This window comes from Monopterus albus, unplaced genomic scaffold (genome assembly GCF_001952655.1).
Source record: "Monopterus albus unplaced genomic scaffold, M_albus_1.0 scaffold149.1, whole genome shotgun sequence".
Classification (NCBI taxonomy): domain Eukaryota; kingdom Metazoa; phylum Chordata; class Actinopteri; order Synbranchiformes; family Synbranchidae; genus Monopterus; species Monopterus albus.
Genome location: NW_018128029.1, coordinates 735,138 through 757,375, shown reverse-complemented (window position 1 = coordinate 757,375; position 22,238 = coordinate 735,138). Strand labels below are relative to the sequence as shown.

Genomic DNA, 22,238 nt, shown 5'->3' with positions numbered 1-22,238 from the left:
GATTAGTCTACTCACCTGTCATCCTGGTCCTCTGGTCTTCCTGTGTCCCTCCTGCTCGTCTTCTGGTCTTCCTGTGTCTGCCCTCATGAACCGTAACAGGCAGAGTGTGAAAATCTGACTTTTGTGGGTACAGTTATTGCTAAATTGTTAGAAAACAATTCACTTAGGGATGGGTCTAAAATTAATTAAAACACAGGGATTCAGAGAGGGCTACTGTAAGAGGGGTAAGCAGTGGCATGTTTATTTACTAACTAAGTCTTCTACTTCTGTTCCTGAGACCTATGCAATTTATAGGCACTGTGTGGGATTCACATTTTTTGTCACCCTCCATTGGTAGTATTAAAAATGACACTGTGATAGACAACAATTCATACAACTACCCCATGGATCTGACCCATGGACAGTGAGTATAAGCAGAAAATAGTGTCCACTAGGGAGGTAATGATACCAAAACCTCACAGTACGATGTCACCACAATATAAATCCCATGATGCGGTATTTGTCACAATATTAAAAAAATGAAAAAAAATTTTAAAATGCCCTTTACTAAATAATAAATCAGTGTTTTGTATGAGTCACCTTCTAACTTGAAGTGCTCCTGCTTTTTCTTTATTAAAATGAAGTAGCCAGCCATGGCCTAAGCATGTGCAAAAACTCATCATGAATTGTCACTGGCACAAAATGACTGAACACTTTGGGAAACTGCAAAACAAAAGATGATGCATTAGTCAGTAGCAGTCTTTTTATCAAATAAAATGATGTATTATTGCAGCAGCTGGATCTTGTAAACAAAACACATTTCACTCACATTGGAACAATAGTGGTTTAATGCCTCCTAGGTAGGTTTAACGTTTTCTGCTTGGTGGCTGTGATGACCGGTGGTCAGGTTCTCAGTGTCACTGGACCAGTTCTAGCAAGTATCCCCCGAGATCACCAATGCTAGGGAATAGTGGTAGGTGAAGAAGACACCACAATTACACCAGAACAAGCCACATAAAAGTGAGATTTGTGCTTTACTCCAGGTGTTTTTTAAATGTTGTTCTACTTTTTCAAAAGAAATGATGGTAGTGTGGTACACCTCAAAAACGGTATGACCACATTTGAGTTATTAGATAACTATTTTTTTTTTTGTATTTTATTTGGAGACAGCAATGCATTATGTATACTAGACTCAGGACCAGGTTAAATTGTATACCAATGAATAATTAACATCACAAACCAAAGCAGCATTTAGGTAGGAACCATTGTGAAGGCAGCAGTTGCACCAGGTGCGTCTGTAGTGGAAAAAGCAAACTTGATATAGTTAATACTTATTAGTTAATACTTATTAGGCCCATGTTAGTTAAACTTTAAGTATGGTCAGATTTCTGTGTACTTCTCTCTCTGCATGATCATGGGGTCCAGTTTCCTGTTATTCAGTAACAGGCATAGGGGTTTCCCAAAATAGAGAAATGATACCAGGGTGGGAGCCTGATGGATAGTAAGACCTGGACAATTGGCGGAAGTTGGGAAATAGATAGCTATTTAGGATGCTGCAAAGCTGAAGAGACTCAGACTTGGACGGAGACTGAGACAAACTGAGACTTGAAGAGCACATGGGTGAATGTGAAGACTTGAGAAGACAGACAGACCCCAGAAACTCTGCAGAGAAATCCAGGTGGTTCTGTTTCTCTCCCTCTCCATCCATATTTCTATATATTGTTCAATAAATGATGATTGGCACTGCAGTGATTCTCCCTGTGAATTAATTCTATACACGACATGTCTTACGGGTGAGACCTTCCGCTCAGCTTAAAAGACAATTTGGAACGTGAACTGAGAGCCTCGTGTCCTCATTGTTGTTGAATATACCTGTGTTTTCCAGACGCAGATCATTTGTTGCGACGTCACCATCTTGGGACTCGTAACAGTAGCATTTTATTTTATAAAACTGTAAATCCCAACTTATTTCCAGATAATTTCCTAAGACATAGAACCAAATAATTGGGTACTAATTACAGGTAAAATAGAGGGTGATCACTTGGTAAACGTCTAGTTATTTCTACATGCTAAGGCTTTTATTCAGAGACAAAACTTTTTATACATGCAAAGTGAAAATGTGTAAAAATTGTCTGCAAACTACCATACAATCCAGCATAAATGAAAAATAACATTTTCAATTATAAATAGTAAATATTAATTGAGGTTTAAATTGAGCAATTTCTTTCATGGAAATTCATCTGGAAGGCAGTAATACAAAAAGTCAACATAATTCAGCGGACTAACAAAAACAGTATCAGAACTTTGACAGTTTTTCTGTTAGTACTAAGCTACACGGTTCTTTTCTGAAAACCTTCAGAAAATTTATAGGAAGTCGTTGGCCTGTAACATGAAGCCTTACTGAAAAGACATTGAGGGTGAGTTTGAAGTTTGACAAATGTGCTCCGTGTCCCAAATGTTTCTAAGAGATGTATCCAGGATGGTTGCAGTCCTAAATGGGGCTAGTATTGCCTTTGTTCAGCAGTATTAACAAATTGCTTTGTGTTTATTAATTTTCTTTCCGCCTGTGTCATTTCTTGAAACAGGAAAACTGAAATGCTGCCACACAACAGTTGTAAAAGTCGGTGATGGAGCATCCGCTATGTCGGTTTCAAATTCTGAAACCTGAACACAGTCATATTAGCGAAATAATCGTATTTAATACACAGTAGATGCTGTCACATTCCCACAATTGCAATATTATGAAATTACAAGTATCATTATATTCTTACTGTCCATGAAACCAACCCCTTTTCTTTAGTATAAGTAGCAAAAAAAAAAAATAAACCAAAGTGTGACACTGCTCTGTTAGATGTGAAATTCCTGCATAATTATGTGTGAATTAGTAACACAGTAAGCTTAAATAATAAAATTTAAAAACTCTCAGGTCAAGTTTACATATACACCCAGTGTCTGAATTGCACCTCTGGATAGCAAGCTAATGAGATCACTGGTGAAAGGCCAACACACACACACGGTATAAACAAAATACTGTACCAGCAACAACTTGCATAGTATTTTTTCATTTAAGAGTGTCACAGGTGTTGATTTCAATCAGTTGATGGCTGCCGACAGCTGTTCCCCTTTGTTGGTGCCCACTTGACATACTGTACTGGATATCTTTTGCCAAACTCTTTTTATTATGTCACATTATACAGTGGTGTGAAAAAGTGTTTGCCCCCTTACTGATTTCTTATCTTTTTGCATGTTTGTCACACTGTAATGTTTCAGATCGTCAAACAAATTTATATATTAGTCAAAGATAACACAAGTAAACACATCATGCAGTTTTTAAATGAAGGTTTTTATTATTAAGGGAAAACAAAATCCAAAACTATATAGCCCTGTGTGAACAAGTGTTTGCCCCCCTGTCAAAACACTGGTTTATCGCACCTGAGTTCAATTTCTCTAGCCACACCCAGGCCTGATTACTGCCACACCTGTTCGCAATCAAGAAATCACTTAAATAGGACCTGCCTGACAAAGTGAAGTAGACCAAAAGATCCTCAAAAGCTAGACATCATGCCGAGATCCAAAGAAATTCAAAACCAAATGAGAAAGAGAATAATTGAGCTCTATCAGTTTGGAAAAGGTTATAAAGCCATTTCTAAAGCTTTGGGACTGCAGCGAACCACAGTGAGAGCCATTATCCACAAATGGCGAAAACATGGAACAGTGGAGAACCTTCCCAGGAGTGGCCGGCCGACCAAAATTACCCCAAGAGCGCAGCGACAACTCATCCAAGAGGTCACAAAAGACCCCACAACAACATCCAAAGAACTGCAGGCCTCACTTGCCTCAGTTAAGGTGAGTGTTCATGACTCCACCATAAGAAAGAGACTGGGCAAAAATGGTTTGCATGGCAGAGTTCCAAGACGAAAACCACTGCTGAGCAAAAAGAACATAAAGGCTCGTCTCAGTTTTGCCAGAAAACATCTTGATGATCCCCAAGACTTTTGGGATAATACTCTGTGGACAGACGAGACAAAAGTTGAACTTTTTGGAAGGTGTGTGTCCCATTATGTGTGGCGTATATGTAACACCGCATTTCAGAAAAAGAACATCATACAAACAGTAAAATATTGGTGGTGGTAGTGTGATGGTCTGGGGCTGTTTTGCTGCTTCAGGCCCTGGAAGACTTGCTGTGATAAATGGAACCCTGAATTCTGCTGTGTACCAAAATATCCTGAAGGAGAATGTCCGGCCATCCGTTTGTGACCTCAAGCTGAAGCGAACTTGGGTTCTGCAGCAGGACAATGATCCAAAGCACACCAGCAAGTCCACTTCTGAATGGCTGAAGAAAAACAAAATGAAGACTTTGGAGTGGCCTAGTCAAAGTCCTGACCTGAATCCAATTGAGATGCTGTGGCATGACCTTAAAAAGGCAGTTCATGCCCGAAAACCTTCCAATGTGGCTGACTTACAACAATTCTGCCAAGATGAGTGGGCCAAAATTCCTCCACAGCGCTGTAAAAGACTCATGGCAAGTTATCGAAAACGCTTGATTGCAGTTGTTGCTGCTAAGGGTGGCCCAACCAGTTCTTAGGTTTAGGGGGCAAACACTTGTTCACACAGGGCTCTATAGTTTTGGATTTTGTTTTCCCTTAATAATAAAAACCTTCATTTAAAAACTGCATGATGTGTTTACTTGTGTTATCTTTGACTAATATATAAATTTGTTTGACGATCTGAAACATTACAGTGTGACAAACATGCAAAAAGATAAGAAATCAGTAAGGGGGCAAACACTTTTTCACACCACTGTATGCTTCAGTGTTCGTAACGTGACAGTGATTCGGGTGGTGAGCACTAGAAATCACAACTACAAATATAGGCTACAACACAAGTGAGTCATTAAGATGAATATCAATGACAAGTGAGTCAGCTATAACCGGGGATCTGACAACTACATCACCAACATTACAATAATAAGTAAGCGTCAGTAGGTTTGCTTGTACAGCATCTCAATTAGTTACACAACACATAAAATGCAATGCAAGAGTGTAGTGCAAAAGACACAACAATGGCCAGTCAAAAACTAGCAGTTGCCAGTTTACACAGATGGCAGCAAGGGCATTTCTAGCAGTTGTAAAAGATAACAGACCAAGTCAAGATTACCTGGGGCTTGTCATTATTTATGGACAGAGGCACAGGTTGGTTGGGGATCTACATCTATAATAAACATTATTTTAGACATACAAACAGATTATTTTGTAAAACATCTCTCCCTTTGTATTATGCACTGGTCACCATCCTGTCTTCTATTTCTTTCCGCTTTCTCAGTCTGTATCCACTCAGTCTGTGGTCATTGACCCTAGGTGTAAACGTATTAATGATTATATTTATGTACAGTTACTCCATTACCCTGCCTATGCAGTTGCAGTTACTACATTGCAATATTAGCATAGCTCACCTCTAGGTTTGTTTCTGTCTGTCCTTTACAATTTAAGTCCCTATGTGGGTGTTTCACTTCATTATTTATGTCTTCATTGCTCCTTCTCTCTCCCTCTGTCCCCTGTTCTCTTCTCCATCCTATATTCTTTGCTCTAATTCTAGTCTCTATCTCCAGTGAAATTCTATTTCTAAGTCAATTTTGTCCATGTATTTTCCTGTTCATTTATTTTGCTTGTCCTCTGCTGTTGATTTTAACTCTTGTTTACTCTTCACAGTTTTTAAACAATGTGCTGCTGAAAAATTCCTGTCTTCCTTTCTCCCACACATTCCCAGTTTTCCTAAAAGTGCAATTGTTTTGTGTTTAACTTTTCTTTCCCTTATTTATCAAGTTATCATCAGCCTCTAGTCTTCCACATATAATGTCTTCCTTTACTGCAATGTCATTTTTTTGTTTGGCATTTTAGAGCCAATCCCAGTCATTGGGGGAGAGGCGGGGTCCACCCTGGACAGGTCGCCAGTCTACCACAAGGCTGACAATTAAGACAATCACACTCACTCCTACGGGCAATTTAGAGACAATCTAAGCTGCATGTGGGAGCTGGACTGTGGGAGGAAGCCAAAGCACCCGGAGAGAACCCACGCAGGCACAGGGAGAGCAGAGGGCTAAAACCAAGAACCTTCTTGCTGTGACGTGACAGCGCTAACCACCGCACCACCATGCTGCCCTCCTTTTCATCCATAGCTAATATTTTTCATTGTATTCATTGTGTCTAGTTTGGCTTTTCGGCATGTATATTTATATGTAGAACGCAGGCACCTGAGATGCCTTTGGCCGTACTGTAAGTCAGTTTTTGTTGTATGTTTTGGTCTTGTTTAAATCTTACTGTTAAACAGGTGGAGACATGATGGAAATATTGATCTGACACTAAGGGCAGACTACTGTTATCTATAGGAGACTGTTTTGCCAACTCCATTTGTGGACTGATCTTTCGTATTATTTAATACTCAAACACTTATCACATTGAAGGGAAGGCCTAGGAATTCAACAAAATTTGTCATTGTGTGGATGCTGTGAAGCATCCACACTATGTTATCCTGTTCTTAATTGCATAGATGCTGTTTCAGCATCCATACTATGTTATCCTGGTCTTTATTATTGTGTGGATGTGTATGCCATTCTTAAGCTTTATACACATATAATAGATGACAATCGTAGAGAAAATTGTCACGAATTCAGCTGTCAGTGTTACTGAGATGGGATGAATGGTATTTGCATAAGTCGCTCATTCCAGCGCATACCGTCTCACTGCTCCATAGACTTACAGTCAATACAGAAAATCCGCTGAAACAAAACGTCGGCATATTTGTAAATCGTAACTGTTCCTTCATTTTGTTTAATCTTGACATAATACAACAGAGGAATAACACAACAAAGTGCTGTATATATTAATATTGGGTGTCACGCTTGCTCATCGCCGCGTCTCTCACTCTGTCGCTCCCTGACTTGCAGTCAAATGATACGCTGGAAGGAAAACGTCTTTGTAATTATAAAACGCCACGGTTCCTTCAATGTGTTTATTATCATGACATAATACAATAGTGTAATAACACAACAGGCTGCTCTAAATGTTTGAAACTGAATGCAGAAATGCACGTTTGCTCGTCGCCGCCTCTCTGGTTGTCGCTCCTTGCTTCTCTCTGCAGACGCTGTCAACAGCTGCTTGTCAACTGTATTCAACTCGTGAGAAGTTGAACCTTAATATCTCAGGGATACCGTGGGCTAGAAACGCTATTTTAACTGTATTCAACTCGTGACATAATCAGTAAATATCTTCTTGATATCTCTCACGGTTTATTTCTAATCTATATTCATATTTTGTCTACTTCTCCATTCAAAGTCAATGGCTCCATTCTTTTCCAATTACCCCCATTCTAGTGTCACGTGACCCCAGCTCCGCGTTCGTCTGTGTGTGTTTCTCATCAATTCCTGCCATGTTTCTGCTCCTATTCTGCCATCCTTAAAGCTCTCACACACATATAATATATGAAAGTGGTAGACAAAATTGTCAGGAATCTGATTATGCCATTATTATTGCGATCGGATGGTGCTACACCCGTGAATTAGCGAAGTTAAGCTACGTGAAGTATTTTCGTGCCTCCTGTTTCGTCAAAATAACATCCCGATTTTCTAAATAAAACCCGAAATACATATAAGCTTAAAATAAAGAGAAATATTGCTCAGAAATATAAATTTTTCAATTATAGATGAAGTGGTCATAAATGAATACATTCAATTGCAGGTTAATGTTTGAAGTCATAGCTTATTTAAGTGGGGTCTCAATATTTTGTTCTCCCCAGCTACATTTATATGAGAAGATTACAATATTAGGAACACCTAAACACTGGCTTATGTCACTATATGAGACAGAAGACAGTTGATGACATTTAGTGATGGCATATTTCCATGGAGAGTGACAGAAGAGGTATGATTTGTTCTTATAGATACTGTGTAGTGTCAAAAATTGTATTTCTGTCCAATATCAACACCTACCAGTTTTTGTTTGTGTTCCCCCTGTGCAGCAACGGACTGCTCAAGGTTCAGGAGTTCTTCCAGTGTTTTCAGAGGAATTCCAGTAACCTCTGGCACCTCTATAGGCTTTCGAAGATTATTTTGCAACTGTAGCAAAATAATCTGCTGTTGCTGCTTAATGGTCTCCATTGTTGTTAATATCTCCCGTAGAATTGCTGTAAAATACCAACAAAACACAGTGAGTGCCAGTAACAAATTGTGAGGTTATTTATCCAATTGGCCTTGAGGCATTTCACTTAAAACTACAATGGTCAAACTGATATACATCATATTAGGGGAAGAATCAGTTTGCACCATGGATATCTGAACAGATTGTTACAATCCAACAGCTAACTGACCATCCATACAGCTATACGTCAGTACAACCAAAACGGGACCAATAACTACTGCAAAAGACTTACGCTCACACATCAGTTGGTCGTTTACCCTGGGCACACGAGGGGTTGCTGCATTTTGGAAACTTGAAGGAGAAAGTTCTGGTCTGGAGGGAGTTGGAGGCAAAATTGCTGGCGTGATGACAGCCGGAGGAACAATGGTTGGAGCAGCTGGTAAGGCCAATTGAGCCCTGGTGTGGTTTCCTCTGGGCTGTTCACTACTGGTGACAGCTGGAGGACCAATGGTTGGAGCAGTTGGTAAGGCCAATGGAGCTCTGGTGCGTTTCCCTCTGGTTTCCTCATTACTGCCGTCATTGTCATCTTGGTCACTCTCTGACTCAAAGATTCTGTTCATGCCTCTAATGTACAAAACAAACTGATTATATTTCAGAATATAACAAAAACACAAAAAAAAACATGAACCTTGTGCAGTAAATTGATTACATTGGTAAACTAAATTCAAGTCGTTTTCCCCTCAAAAGTCACTGATGTTTCCACTAGACTACAGTAAATACACTGTGGAACAACCCATGTACAAATTATTTCAAATCAATTTTCCAAAACCACCTGTTGCTACCACATTTTTGACCATCTTACCTTCTCTTCCGCCTCTTGTATGCTGGACGTTGATCCTCTTCATCTTCGGTTTGAAGATCTGACGTAAGCAGGGCCTTTGGGAGCAGAAGTCGCGCCTCACTAAATGTATCTTAAAAAGAGTTCTCAATTAATTTTCACATTTCTGTTCATTAAAAGTTACTAGTGTAGTTTGTTGGTGTGGCATTAAACAGATAATGAAATTATACCAAGGGATTAAGCGGTAGAAAATGAATGAATGAATGAAATTATACCTTTAGTTGCCCTTATGCGGATGTTGTACTTTTCCCAGAATTCCTTGGGAGGGTCTGCTCTCGCTATGGCCCGGTTGCATTGCTCCCTTGCTTTATAGGGAGGCCAGAAGCTTCTTCCATTATGAACCCATGAGGCTGGAACAACTTCTGTGTCTCCCGTGTCCACAAAATCAACAATGTGGTACATCATCTTTGAAAGGAATAATATGAATTGCATGCAAAATCATTTAAAACATTAAGCCATAAAATTCAATTAAAAAAAAACACAAATACATATATACGTTACACATATACATACATTTAGGACTGCTGCAACAGATTATTTTTGAAAATACACTCCAACATTCTATTGCCCTGATAAACTGAGGTTATGTTATATACAGAAAAGAAAAATACAAATGTGCAAACAAAAAAAACATAAGGAAGTATGTAAAAAATCTGAATAGACACACTAAATCTTAGTACATTTTCAAAAGGTATATAGGTATAAGAAATGATTCTCAGCCCCAGTAAACAGTTGCTCACCTTGCAACACAACCCCAGTTCATTTGTTATGACAAATGGAGAAATGGCATGCCCACAAATTTGTTCCTGAATGGGAGGAGTACATACTTTGTCACTGCATCATTCATCTTGATACACTTTAGTTCCTGGGACAAGTCAGTGAGTTGGAACACACCCAACTGACCTGAATTTATTGGGTAGTCAAAAAAGCTTGCACAACTTGTAAACTCATTATAAACCAAATATGGATCTCCGCCAAACTCAATGATATTTTGGACTACACCTACTACGCCATCATGACATATGCAGTTGTCACCTGTGAATACCTTGACACAAAAGTGTGGAAGACTAACTTCTTTGTACTGCATTACTGGCCATGTGATGTGCAATGGCAGTGGACCATCACAATGTGGTTTTCTGAGTTTGGTTTCATTTTGTGTGTCTGATCTACAAACTACATTTTCAAGCTCTGATATTCGTCTCACAACTTGTGCAACTGGATACTGGGGGCTGCGGATCATTTTCTTTATTTCACCAAGGTAGTTTTCATATGGAAACCCCGAGATGTTGTCCAACCACTGGCCATGCTTTTTTACATCATCACTGAGATGTATAAGGCCATGCACATTGTACACTAAATTGTCCTTGCCATAAAGCTGTCCAAAGTGTTCCACAAAAGACACAAGCAAGGTCTTTGCAAAGTCACAAAATATCACACAGAGCTTTGGACATGCCAGTATTGATATTGCAACATAAAGCAACATAAAGTTGTTGTAAACTGGTGAGCTAAGAATGTCAAATAGCGCAACTGGCCCAGTATACAACAAAAACTGTCTATATTCAGTTGCCTTCCATCTGTGTCTCTCTTCAACAGATCTGGGCTTCCTGGCAAATTCAGTGGGCATGTGACTTTTGAAAGACCTCAGTGTTTCTGACAGCTGATTTACTTTCTTGAAAGGCAAACGGCACCTAAGTGGACCAGTACTGCCTGCCCATAGTTCTAGGAGCTTCCTTGTGACCCCAAGGCAAACAAGATGCATATAATCATGGGGAAACATAGAAACCATTCCAATGCCAGTCTCAATAAGTGGGGAAATGTCTCTGTGATGTTCCTCATCCACCTGAAGTCTGAAACTTTCATCTGTTCTGGCAGGGCTTCTGCTGTCAGGAAAAGTCATACGGCTACCTAGACGAAGCCCATATGATGTACATTTATCACAGCCTGCATACCCAGTATGAGATTTTATGGCTTTAATGTAAGCTCGGGCAGGAGCATCACATATTATTGATGTTACTTTTATGAACAATATTTTCCCTTTAAATGTAAAGCCAGATGCTAAGATTTTTAGCTCTGCCACAAGATCTTTTAAGTAATCTCCCACAGGATGTGGCTTTGATTTGCCACCAAACAAGGCAATCAAACAAGGCTTTTGTTTTACAGAAAATCCCTGCACTAACCCCAGAACTGGCCATAACTGGAAACCTGAACTCTTGAACAATGGAAGCCCATCAAAATTTAGTTGTAGACTGACTGTGTGACGATCAGGAATTTTTACCCAAATATTGTTCAAGAAACGAGTGAGAGAACTGACAATCCCAAAGTAATAGTATGCACCTCCTGCAACTTGGTTGATTATGTAATTTCTGTTAGTATGGAGGAGTGTCTTGGCATCTTTAGGTAAAGATGGATGGTGACATCTCAACACTGACAACAGGGCAGTCAGGGCAACCAAAATGATACTCAGCATAAGCCTCTTCTGTGCATTCACTTTCCATAAAAGTCTCTATATCATGACCACTGTGATCACCACTTTGCACTTTTTGATAACCACATCCTGCAGCTTCATCATCACAATATGAAATTTCAGCACAAGGAACTTCCACATCAAGAAGCTGATTGCTTTTGTCAGCAACGTCATCTTCAGAGGTTTGACTATTTGTGGAAAGTGATGCAAGACGTGTCTTTACTGTGACCCTGGACCTTCTCCGCAGATTTGATGATTTATTGTATTCAGAGTAGAGCTCCATCGTCAGGGCAAATGATTTGAGGTGGTGGAGTAGAATCTCAGGGCTCCGAATCTCAAGGACCCGAAAAAAAAAAAATAATAATTTAGATGAAAAATATTGTAAAGGAGACAAAACGTCTATCAATTTTTTTTAAAACAAATAACTACAATCATATAAATAGTGATGGGTACCTCGCGGAGTAATACGTACTGTGCTTCAACATAATATTAATGCGCCTCGGTTTACAGGAGGCCATGGCGGAGCTACAACCTAACCCGCGCTCGTGCATACAAGCACTCAAGACTACTGGCCCCCTCCCCACAATGCTGAGCATTATGAAGGATACCTAAGTGCAATTTGACTCATGCAGATACAAAAAATGTACTTTTCTTCTACAACAAAATTACTGCTCCAAGGACAGTGTGGTGGTTAAAAATAAATCAGATTCCAGAAGAAATATGTAATAGAATAGTATGTACTTCACATATAGACATTATTTGTACTTATTTTATTATTTGTACTTGTTTGAGCTGAGTGGTTATGGGTTCATGTGAGCTGGACAATGGGCTTATGTAAGTGGCCAAGATGTTGCCTGTTTTCGAAGTACATCTCAGAGCAAACTTTGGATAGCTGAAACTTATTACTCTTTTGTGAGGATCTTGGTAGGAACATTAGGTCAGGCTTCCTGGTTTCCAGGAAGGCTGTAGAGGGTTCCCAGAATGGAGTGAGAAGGGGGGCCCGATAGACGTCAAGACGGACAGAGTCCAGCTGTTGGGAAGTGGCTATGTAGCTGATAAAAAGGAGGGAGCCGGAGAGAGAAGAGAAGAGGACCATGCTGCAGTAGACCATGTACCTTTTGGGGACCCAGCCGGCTGGGGAAGACGCTGACTGACTTGGGACTGACAACAAATGACCTGACTAACTGATGCTTTAACAATCTTCTTAGGCTTTATCTATTCCATTGCCAGAGGAGAGTCTCTGTTCTCTGTTCTCTGTTCCCTAACTACAAGATTATCTGTTTAAATACTACTCTATTCAGAATAACTGTAATATTAAATGATCCTTTGAATTGTAATGGTTTGTCTGAATTAATTTAGTCGGTATCTCACTCTGGCCACGACAACAGCAACATTTTACCACAAATTGTGACTCATACTGGCCATGACTGCAGCCACACAGCCACTCCCTCACTCGTTTGCCCACTCGCTCATCAGCCTAGGTAAGGTGAACGTATGAAATTGCCACAAAACTCAAAGCTGTGTGGCGGTCTAATAATGCTGCTTCTGGGGAAGATCCCCTGTTTAATAATGTAATGTATTTCTACAGTGCCAATTCTGTTAATTGGCGAACTCGCTAGCTAGAAAACGTTAGCTAACATGTGCTCAGATATTGCCCATATTTATGCGACCATTGTACACGAACGCCAGCAATATCACTTTTTTTTTTAAACACCAACTTAACAGTGTCCATTTGAAAAGCATACTTACTCAGATATTTGTTCCAATGTTTCTGAAATCCTCGTACTCTCTGAGCTCAACTGGTTGCGCTAACGGTCCGGTCCGCTTCAGAAAAAGACGTGAGCTACTGAGCATGTGCAATGCCTGTCCTATGGAAACTCAGACAAGCTAGGTCACATGACCACCAAGAGCGTGGAGCAAACCTGACAACCTGTACATCTGTATTCACTTCAATGCCACACTTCTGCCTTAACATTTGTGTTTATGAAACTCAAAATGTTTCAGTTTTTGGTGACAATCTCCTAAATGTATAAATTCTATCATATGTTCATTATTGAGGTCATAGTTAAAGGCCTTTCAAGTTTCAAAATGTTCAGCATTTTCAGGGCGATCCTTCAGCACATAGCATCCACACGCATTTTTGACAGGAAATGCATTTTTCCAGTTTTTGTATGAATTTTATTAGTGAATATTTAAAAGATAAAATGTTTTAAAATATCTTAATCTTGAAATATAGACCTTCCTAGTGATAACTAATGTTTATGCATATGTGTATAGTTTTGATAGTTTTGTGTTATTTACAGATGTATGGATATTTTCAGCATGTTGTAGTCTTATGTTTGGATGGTTAATAGTAGATGCAATCCAAATAATAACAAAGATGACCTTGGTGGTGTGTGGCTGATTTCCATGTGGGACTATTTTAGTCAAGTGCAGTCATGCATTGGTCAGTGGCAGTGTCACCCAACTGCTTTGTGTATAGAGGAAGCATAATGCAACATCACTGCTGATTATAAAAATGTAACACCTTTTTAACATGCACACACAGGTTTATATGATACAATTAGTGGTGCCACACATAATAAAAAGAAGGCATTTATTACTTTTCTAAATACTAAGGCATAACATGGTAGACCTAGTTTTTCTGTCACTCTGGTATAGCAGATAAACCATTACCCAATTGTGCCACACCTCCATAACCGTGATATTTGCAAAGCAATGTGCGTTTCTCAAAATTATTTGTACAAACAGCACCACACAGTGGTTTACCTGCATAAGCATGGCATTTGCTCAAAATCAGCTCTCAAAAATAAACATGTCAATGAACGTGTCAGTGCATCAGAATGACAAGTTCATCATTGATGAACATGGCAGTCAGAATGTTTGGTCATGTTGTCAATATAACTGTGTACTCTGGAAGTTTTTCCAGGTGTAAACTATGGCTCAAGATTTGATGACAGTGACTGAAAATACACAAAACTGCACTTATCAGTTTCAACCGTACAAAGTTTTACATTACTCTATGTGGGAGACCGGAAAAGACTGGACAGGATTTTTACATTTACACTTTTACTGTCATTGTGATACAGATTTATAGCACTGCATAGCACAAAGACAACATTAGAAATGTAAACAGGAAACACCCCAAGACAGGTTGTTTTCCCAACATTCAGCTGCTTCGCCCAGCCTCGGCCATCGTAAGGCCCTGACTGACAATATGGTCCACAGGTGTGGCCCTAATTTCATCTGCAAGGTGTTTATGTCCTCCTTCCACCACACAGCACTGCTCCTCTTCCACCCAGCAGTTAACGCAGTTCATTTCCTAGTTTGTCCACTGTCAGAAACTGTAACACTGTGTTGTGCTTTGGCTATATATGCTTTCCAATCGAAGGTTCATGAGATGGACCGCTGAGCTATTTTAACAGTAGAGAGCTGGTTGGTCATTGGTTGATCTAACGCTTCACACATTCACCTTCATTAGTGAAAGTCAAGATTCACCTGAGAACAACTCAACAATTCAGGACCATTTGGAGGAAAATCTAATCGAGCTATATAGAAATATGCCCGACAGATACTAAAGACAACTAGTTCACCCATTTTGCATGTAATGACATCTGCAATTAACTAATGACTAGTTTTTGGGAGGTCAGACTATTCAGAGAAACATTTAATATATTTTGATCAACATGACATAAAGCAACTCATAAAGACAATTGTACACAATCATTTGCATGAATGTATCAAAACATTTGCAATTTGTTAAAAACAATGAGAAATTGTTTTATGATGTGCACAAGTGACTAGATGATGTGGAGGTTGAACAAGTAGTTTTGATTTAATTTCTGATTGGAGAAATGTACAAAAGTGTCTGAACTAATAATCTAATAATCAGATGCACTCATTAACAGAACAATTTAGTTATCAAGGTGCCTTAGAGAGATAAAATAAATCCTCCCACCAGCAGGGGTCAGTAAAGCTCTACAGCTCTTCCACATGCATCCCCCTCCACACACAGCTTTCCCCATCTTCACATTTGTAATGTCAATCTTATCTAATTTTAGGCAAGTAAACACTTGAAAAGGAAGTTGAAGAGAAACTTTTTTAGTTTAGACACTGCCACTTTGGAAGATCAGCAGCACAACAGACAGCTGTTTCCTTGCAGTGAAGATTCCAAGCTGTGGCAGACTGAGCAGCATTTCTAAATGCATTCCAAATGGTACTGTCTCAATCACTCAGTCAGCATGGTGGGTGACCCCGACTAATAATTCTGACAGGACACATTTTACCAACATTTGGTGCATGTCAGGTGGTCATTGTATATTCTGCTGTGTGCTCCAAAGTTGGCATGTAGAAGTGACCTCCATTTGCATGATGTGGTTACACTTTATATTCATAACAAATACTGTAGCTGCTTTCTAGTTAACATTTCAAAGTCCACTTTACCAAACACTATGCAACACAGTTACTGATGTATCCAAGGCAGTACACATAATGACAGCAGATAAGATACTGAAACAGACTGCAACAAGATCCCTTGAAAGCATTTGTAAAATAAGATTTTTCATTAATAGGCATTTAGAAACTACTAAGGGAGGCTGCTTTATGGCAGCGTTCCTATAAAATGACACAGTATACCAAAGCAATATGGCTTGTTCATTTCACCCACCAGTCTCAGTATTCTACAGTTACTAGCGCTGACCCGTGAAAGTTGACTAGTAAAATCATTAGGCGAGAGACCTGTCAGTTGACTTAGACTCCTCTAGTCGAGCATGTGTTTTCATTTTATTTTTTTGTCATATTTGCTGTAAAACAGGCCTTTGAAATAAACCATTTCTATTTGGGGAAAAAAGTAGTCATTGCTCTTTAGTTCTTTGGCACTCAGCTCATATGCTCTGCTTGCATCATATGCAGCTGCCTTTTATTGATTGTGAAATCCTCAAATTTGTTCCTGTCACTATTTTGCATTTAATTACTGATGTTAATGTGGTCTGAAATTCAGGCCAGTTGATCCAACCCTAGTCAGCTGGCAAAACAGAACAACTAGAATATTCAGAGATCAACTGTATGTTAATCACAAATTAACTTATCCATTTATGAAAAGTTTCAACACTATCAGTGTAAAACAATGTGCCAAAATAAGCAGAATACACATTAGGATCATACTCTGTAGAAAGTTGCTGTCCCACCACAGAGAGCAAGGCTCTGGTGGTGGATTAGTCCATGGGTGAATAAACTCAGGTAAGTGAGAGTCTGCTGCTGAACTGCTCTGCAATACAGAGTGAAGCCCAACCATCTTTCACTGCAGGCTCCTGGTCAGGGCAGCACATCGGTGATCTTCCTCTTGCGGTAGTTTAGAACCAAATTGGAGGCGGTGAGTTGTGAGGCCTGTCCCTTCTCCCAGTTCTGGAAACTGTGGAGTCCGGTTTGCCCAGACCTGAACAAAGCCTTCTCCAGACAATCCAGGCGCTCCACCAGCACAGATGTGTCTTCATTGTAAGCATTCTGAGAAGAGTCCATGGTCCGCCTGAACCGGCCGATGAATGTCTGGACAAAATACAATATGAAGACTTTGACTCAGTAGATTACAAAAAAGAAAATACTACCATCAAAATAATGTACTTTATGGCTTGCTGGTAAAAGTTTAAAGAGCCCATGGCATGCTTTTCCTTGTTTTCTGACTTATCTACAATGTTACAACGTTGAATTATTGTCTTAATGCTCAAAAAATGAGGTGTATGCATGTTCTAGTATTTTTATGTAGAAGCTACTCGGTTTACACACCTCGCAAACTCTCGCTCATGAGACTTTTTTTTCCCCCTCACAAAATAAAGTATTACATGCAAGTTTTAGGATTTCCTTGAATGGTCATAATCTCAAGACCATTGCACGTTCATGTGAGCTTGCCTGACTGCATTAGTTGCCTGAGTTTTTCGACTGCGCCTGGTTTTGTGGATATATTTTACCTCCTACTGCTGCACTGTGACCTGAGGATGTGGAGGAAAATACAGGGCCTGCATGTGTTGCTGATTAACGACCCATGATGTTACTGTCGGGGCTACGTTACCTGTTGGAATTCATTTCACTACTTTGGAATTAATTTTGGGACTTAACGGTAAGTAAAAAAAAAAAAACAAACAAACAAACAACAACAACAACAAAAAAAAAAACACGTTGCATGTCTGTTAATGCCTTGTTTCTGTAATATTAGAGAGCATTGTTGTAAGGCTGTAGAAGTTATGATGTCTGCATTATGCCAGTTGAATTACAGTGGGTACGGAAAGTATTCAGACCCCCTTAAATTTTTCACTCTTTGTTATATTGCAGCCATATGCTAAAATCATTTAAGTTCATTTTTTCCTCATTAATGTACACACAGCACCCCATATTGACAGAAAAACACCGAATGTTTGACATTTTTGCAGATTTATTAAAAAAGAAAAATGAGGAAAAAAATGAACTTAAATGATTTTAGCATATGGCTGCAATATAACAAAGAGTGAAAAATTTAAGGGGGTCTGAATACTTTCCGTACCCACTGTATGTGGTTTCTCAATTACCCACTTTGTTTGTGTTACACATCTCTTTTCATCGGTACATACCGCTGTTAACCTATCTATGGAGGAAAAATTCAAATTAATTAATACTGCTGTGGTTCTTTGTGCTGCTCACTTTTGACACGACACCAGCAACAGGAGTTCTGCGCAATTACAAACTATCCTCTCATTTTCAGGAAGAGGCTTTTTGGTGTTCTTGTTCTGAAATAATTAGACTATGTGGAGTTGCGAGGGGCGCAAAGCTAATCTAGAGGTACCCAAGATTAAACATTAAATGGCTGGAAACGAGCAAAATGAGCAGCCATGGGCACCTTAACCAACCAGCTGTCATCTTTTATATAAAATGTATAAAATTTAAAATGTCACTTGCCTTTATGCAGAAACATCTTTAAAAACAAACAAAAAATCTTAAATGGAGTGCGTCCAGAACTAGACCCTGCAATGTTATACTGAATCCTAAAGCAGCAATCAGGTGTAATTCTTAATTTACACCGTGTCATTTGTGTATAATCTTAGCGCTTGGGCCAAAGCCTGTACTAACACAAGCTCTGTTTTCACTCACTCCTTGATTCCTGGTAGAGTTAAGACATCACACACATAGACATGGGAACTAAAGAACCAGAGATGTTAGCCAACATGGATCATGACGCTCATGTGGTTAAAAACAACCACAGTGGACAATTTTGCCAATTAAAGTGTGTGAAAACCCTGTGGTGTATAAAACTATGATGAAGTCTTATAGGGTGACTACCAGTGAGATTAAGCTAGTCTGCCTGATAGTGTGACTTTTTTTTTCTGATTGCACCCCCTAACTTAAATAGCACTGTACTGTAGGACCTCCATTTCTAAGTAAGGGAAATGATCTTCTATTCAGATTTAAAATTTTGTGTGACTTGTTGAATGGATTGAATTATCTAGTGCTGACTATATGAGGCTGTTGGTTTTACTTCCTAATCAGCATTGTTACTAAAAACAAGGATGTGTGTGTTACAGGACATCCAGTATGCTTTAACACCCATTTTAAGATCTGAGGTTTCAAGACAAAATTCCCCTTTTTCAAATTTTCATCTTGTGGCTTGCATGACATTATATTCTGAACTTTAAGTTGGGACAAAGTAGCTAATCCTATGTTTTAGAAATGTGCTTGCACAACTTAAAAAAAACCCAACATTTTTTCAATGTTCCAGTACAACAGTGCTTCAAACTGTTCTGGTCTCATTTAGAGAAAAGTCACTGGGATTCAGCCTTTGGGGATCATGAAAGCCTGGACCACATTTTGTCTCAGTCCATCTGGTGGATGTTACGCTACTCACTGGATAAGTGAACAATTTATCTAGCTGGGGGCGCTAGAGGAAAACTCAGACGATAAAGGTAAGGTAAAGTCAGTGAGATTTATCATCTGGGAACCATACAGTGTCTATAAAAGGTATTCATCCCCTTGGATGTTCTACCCTTTTATTGATTTTATAAATCAATCATGGTCAATATAATTTGTTTTTTTTTTGACAAAAAAACCCTTTCATGTCAAAGTGAAAACAGATTTCTATAGAGTGATGTCAAATATGTAATGGGAAATAAGTGATTGTATAAATATTCACCCTTGACTGGCCTAATTCAACAGAGGTCTACCCAATTGGTGCTAGTGGTCTCACAAGTGGAGTGGCTGACCAAATATGTTAAACACAGAGACTGAAACAACCATGTAAAGCGACAACAACGGAATGCAGTCTTCAACATACATTGGAGTCAGAAACCAATTCAGCAGATAAACCATTACCCAATTGTGCCACACCTCCACTGGTCATCACCCCTTCAGATGCCATGATGGCTCTAATCAAACAGACACTGGACATTCCACTATCTCCCTCTCATACACCACCATTTTTATGGGGGCAACTGTGGTTCGCTGGGTAGAGTAGTTGTCTCCCGAACTGGAGGGTTGGAGATTTAAATCACGGTGCCTGTAGTCCATGTGTCAAAGTGTCCTTGGGCAAGACACTGAACCCCCAAGTTGCCCCCAGTGGTTAGAGCCATCGGTGTGAGTTGGCGCAGCAGATGGCTGCCTTCGTTCTGTACCAGAAATAAATTCCTTGTGTGTGTGTGTGTGTGTGTGTGAGTGAGTAACATGCTTGGCCAAATAAAGGTAATTATTATTATTACAATTAGTGAGAAGTGTCTGGAAGGTCCAGTCACTGGTTAATCAGTATTCCTGGTTCCCATTGCACCATGAAGACTAAAGAACACTCCAAGAAACTCAGAGAAAAGGTTATTGAAAAGTATAAGTCAGGGGATGGATACAAAAAAAAAATTCCAAGGCACTGAACATCCCCTGGAAATCAATTAAATCCATCATCAAGAAATGGAAGGAATATGGCACATGTCTAAATCTGCCTAGATCAGGACTGAATGACCGTGCAAGAAGGAGACTAGTGAGAGAGGCCACCAAGACACCTATGACTACCCTGAAGGAGTTACAAGCTTCGGCAGCTGAGATGAGAGAGACTCTGCATACAACAACTGGGTTCTTCACCAGTCAAAGCTCTATGGGAGAGTGGCAAAGATAAAGCCACTGTTGAAGAAAACTCCTAAAAAAATCTCAACTAGAGTTCGCCAAAAGGCATGTGGGAGAATCCATAGTCAGGTGGAAGAACGTTCTTTGGTCTGATGAGACCATAGTGGTGCTTTTTGGCCGTCAGACAAGATGCTATGTTTGGCAGACACCAAACACTGCACATCATCACAAACACCATCCCCACTGTGAAGCATGGTGGTAGCAGCATCATGCTGTGGGGTTGCTTCTCGGCAGCCGGCCCTGGAAGGCTTGTAAAGGTAGAAGGTAAAATGAATGCGGAAAAATACAGGAAAATACTGGAGGACAATCTTATTCAGTCTGCAAGAGAACTACGGCTTGGGAGAAGATTTATTTTCCAGCACGACAATGACCCAAAGCATACAGCGAAAGCTACACAGAAATGGTTTAAAGACAACAAGGTGAGTTTTCTGGAGTAGCCAAGTCAAAGCCCAGACCTCAACCTAATAGAGAATTTGTGGCTGGACTTGAACAGGGCTGCTCATGCCCGATCCCCGTTGAACCTGGCAGAGCTTGAGCAGTTTTGCAAAGAAGAATGGAGTAAAATTGCAGTGTCGAGATGTGCAAGCCTGACTGAGATCTATCCACACAGACTCGGTGCTGTGATTGCAGCCAAAGGTGCATCTACTAAATACTGACTTGAAGGGGGTGAATATTTATGCAGTCCCTTATTTCCCATTACATATTTTAATTTAATTGACATTATTTTGTTGAAACCCGTTGTAATTTGTTTTAGTCAAAAAAAAAGCCAAATTATATTAACCATGATTGATTTATAAAATGAATAAAAGGGTAAAACATCCAAGGGGGAGAACACTTTTTATAGGCACTGTAGATGTGTGTACCAAAGTGCATGGCTATCCATTATACTGTATACCGTATTTTCCGGACTATAAGTCGCTCCTGAGTATACGTCGCACCAGCCAAAAAATGCATAATGAAGAAGAAAAAACATATATAAGTCGCACTGGACTATAAGTCGCACTTTTTGGGGGAAATTTATTTCATAAAATCAGAGACCAAGAACATACATTTCATCTTGAAAGGCAAGTTATCTTAATAACAATAAAATGGAGAACAACAGGCTGAATATGCATCTGTTAACGTAACGTGAATAGGCGGTATGTTAACGTAACATATTAACACTTGTCCGTGCTCTGATAGAGAGGCGGTTGCGTTGCATGAAGCGGTAACACCAAGAAGGTCCTCCCGCAAAGTCATTTATATTCATCGCCTTGGCAACTACCTTGGCATGGAGACGTAACTGCACCGTTGACAAGCCTCTCCCGGCAGCACGTTGTTCATTCAAGCATTTGCGAACTTGTTCCTCTAGCTGTGGCCATCTAGCTTTTAGCCTGCGATTAGCTTTTTTTGTTTTCTTCATTGCAGTTAGAGTATCCTCCGCTTTTCACTAGTCCCTCACAAGTTTCTCGTTCACTCCAAACTTTCTTTCTGCTGCTCGATTACCGTTTTCGGCTGCATATTTCACTACTTGCAGCTTGTAATCTGCAGAATATGATTTTCTTTTGGGGGCATTTGTGGTCAGTCTTTCTCAGTTGTCTTTATAAGTTGATGTTTACATTTTCAGTGGTACAGTAGTGATAGGCGCGTAGATACTGGC

The 22,238-nt window shown here is 39.6% G+C and overlaps 2 protein-coding genes and 1 long non-coding RNA gene across 5 annotated transcripts in view; all 3 read right to left on the bottom strand.

Annotated features, from left to right (window-relative positions):
• Positions 1-601: 601 nt before the first annotated feature.
• LOC109968434 (uncharacterized) lies at positions 602-13,369 on the bottom strand. Its single transcript, XR_002276100.1, has 3 exons — positions 13,223-13,369; positions 809-939; positions 602-702 (listed from the first exon to the last, which is right to left on the bottom strand). It is a non-coding gene; the product is annotated as an uncharacterized LOC109968434 (long non-coding RNA).
• Positions 7,882-12,165, bottom strand: LOC109968433 (uncharacterized). 2 transcript variants are annotated; one of them, XM_020614700.1, is made up of 4 exons: positions 9,225-12,004; positions 8,974-9,082; positions 8,404-8,735; positions 7,882-8,157 (listed from the first exon to the last, which is right to left on the bottom strand). In XM_020614700.1, the coding sequence occupies exons 1-4, from the start codon at positions 9,439-9,441 to the stop codon at positions 7,928-7,930; spliced, it is 888 nt and encodes a 295-aa protein (XP_020470356.1). In that variant the 5' UTR covers positions 9,442-12,004; the 3' UTR covers positions 7,882-7,927. The 2 variants fall into 2 exon arrangements, 1 of the variants encoding a protein (XP_020470356.1); XR_002276099.1 differs by lacking the exon at positions 7,882-8,157 and having other exon boundaries at positions 8,464-8,735; positions 9,225-12,165.
• Positions 13,370-15,753: 2,384 nt separating the features above from the next.
• gins3 (GINS complex subunit 3) overlaps positions 15,754-22,238 on the bottom strand; it is a 16,234-nt gene continuing 9,749 nt past the window's right edge. For both annotated transcript variants that reach the window (XM_020614685.1, XM_020614684.1), the window contains one exon: positions 15,754-17,017. In XM_020614685.1, the coding sequence (XP_020470341.1) occupies positions 16,787-17,017 (231 nt within the window). In that variant the 3' untranslated portion in view covers positions 15,754-16,786. The remainder of the gene's footprint in view (positions 17,018-22,238) is intronic.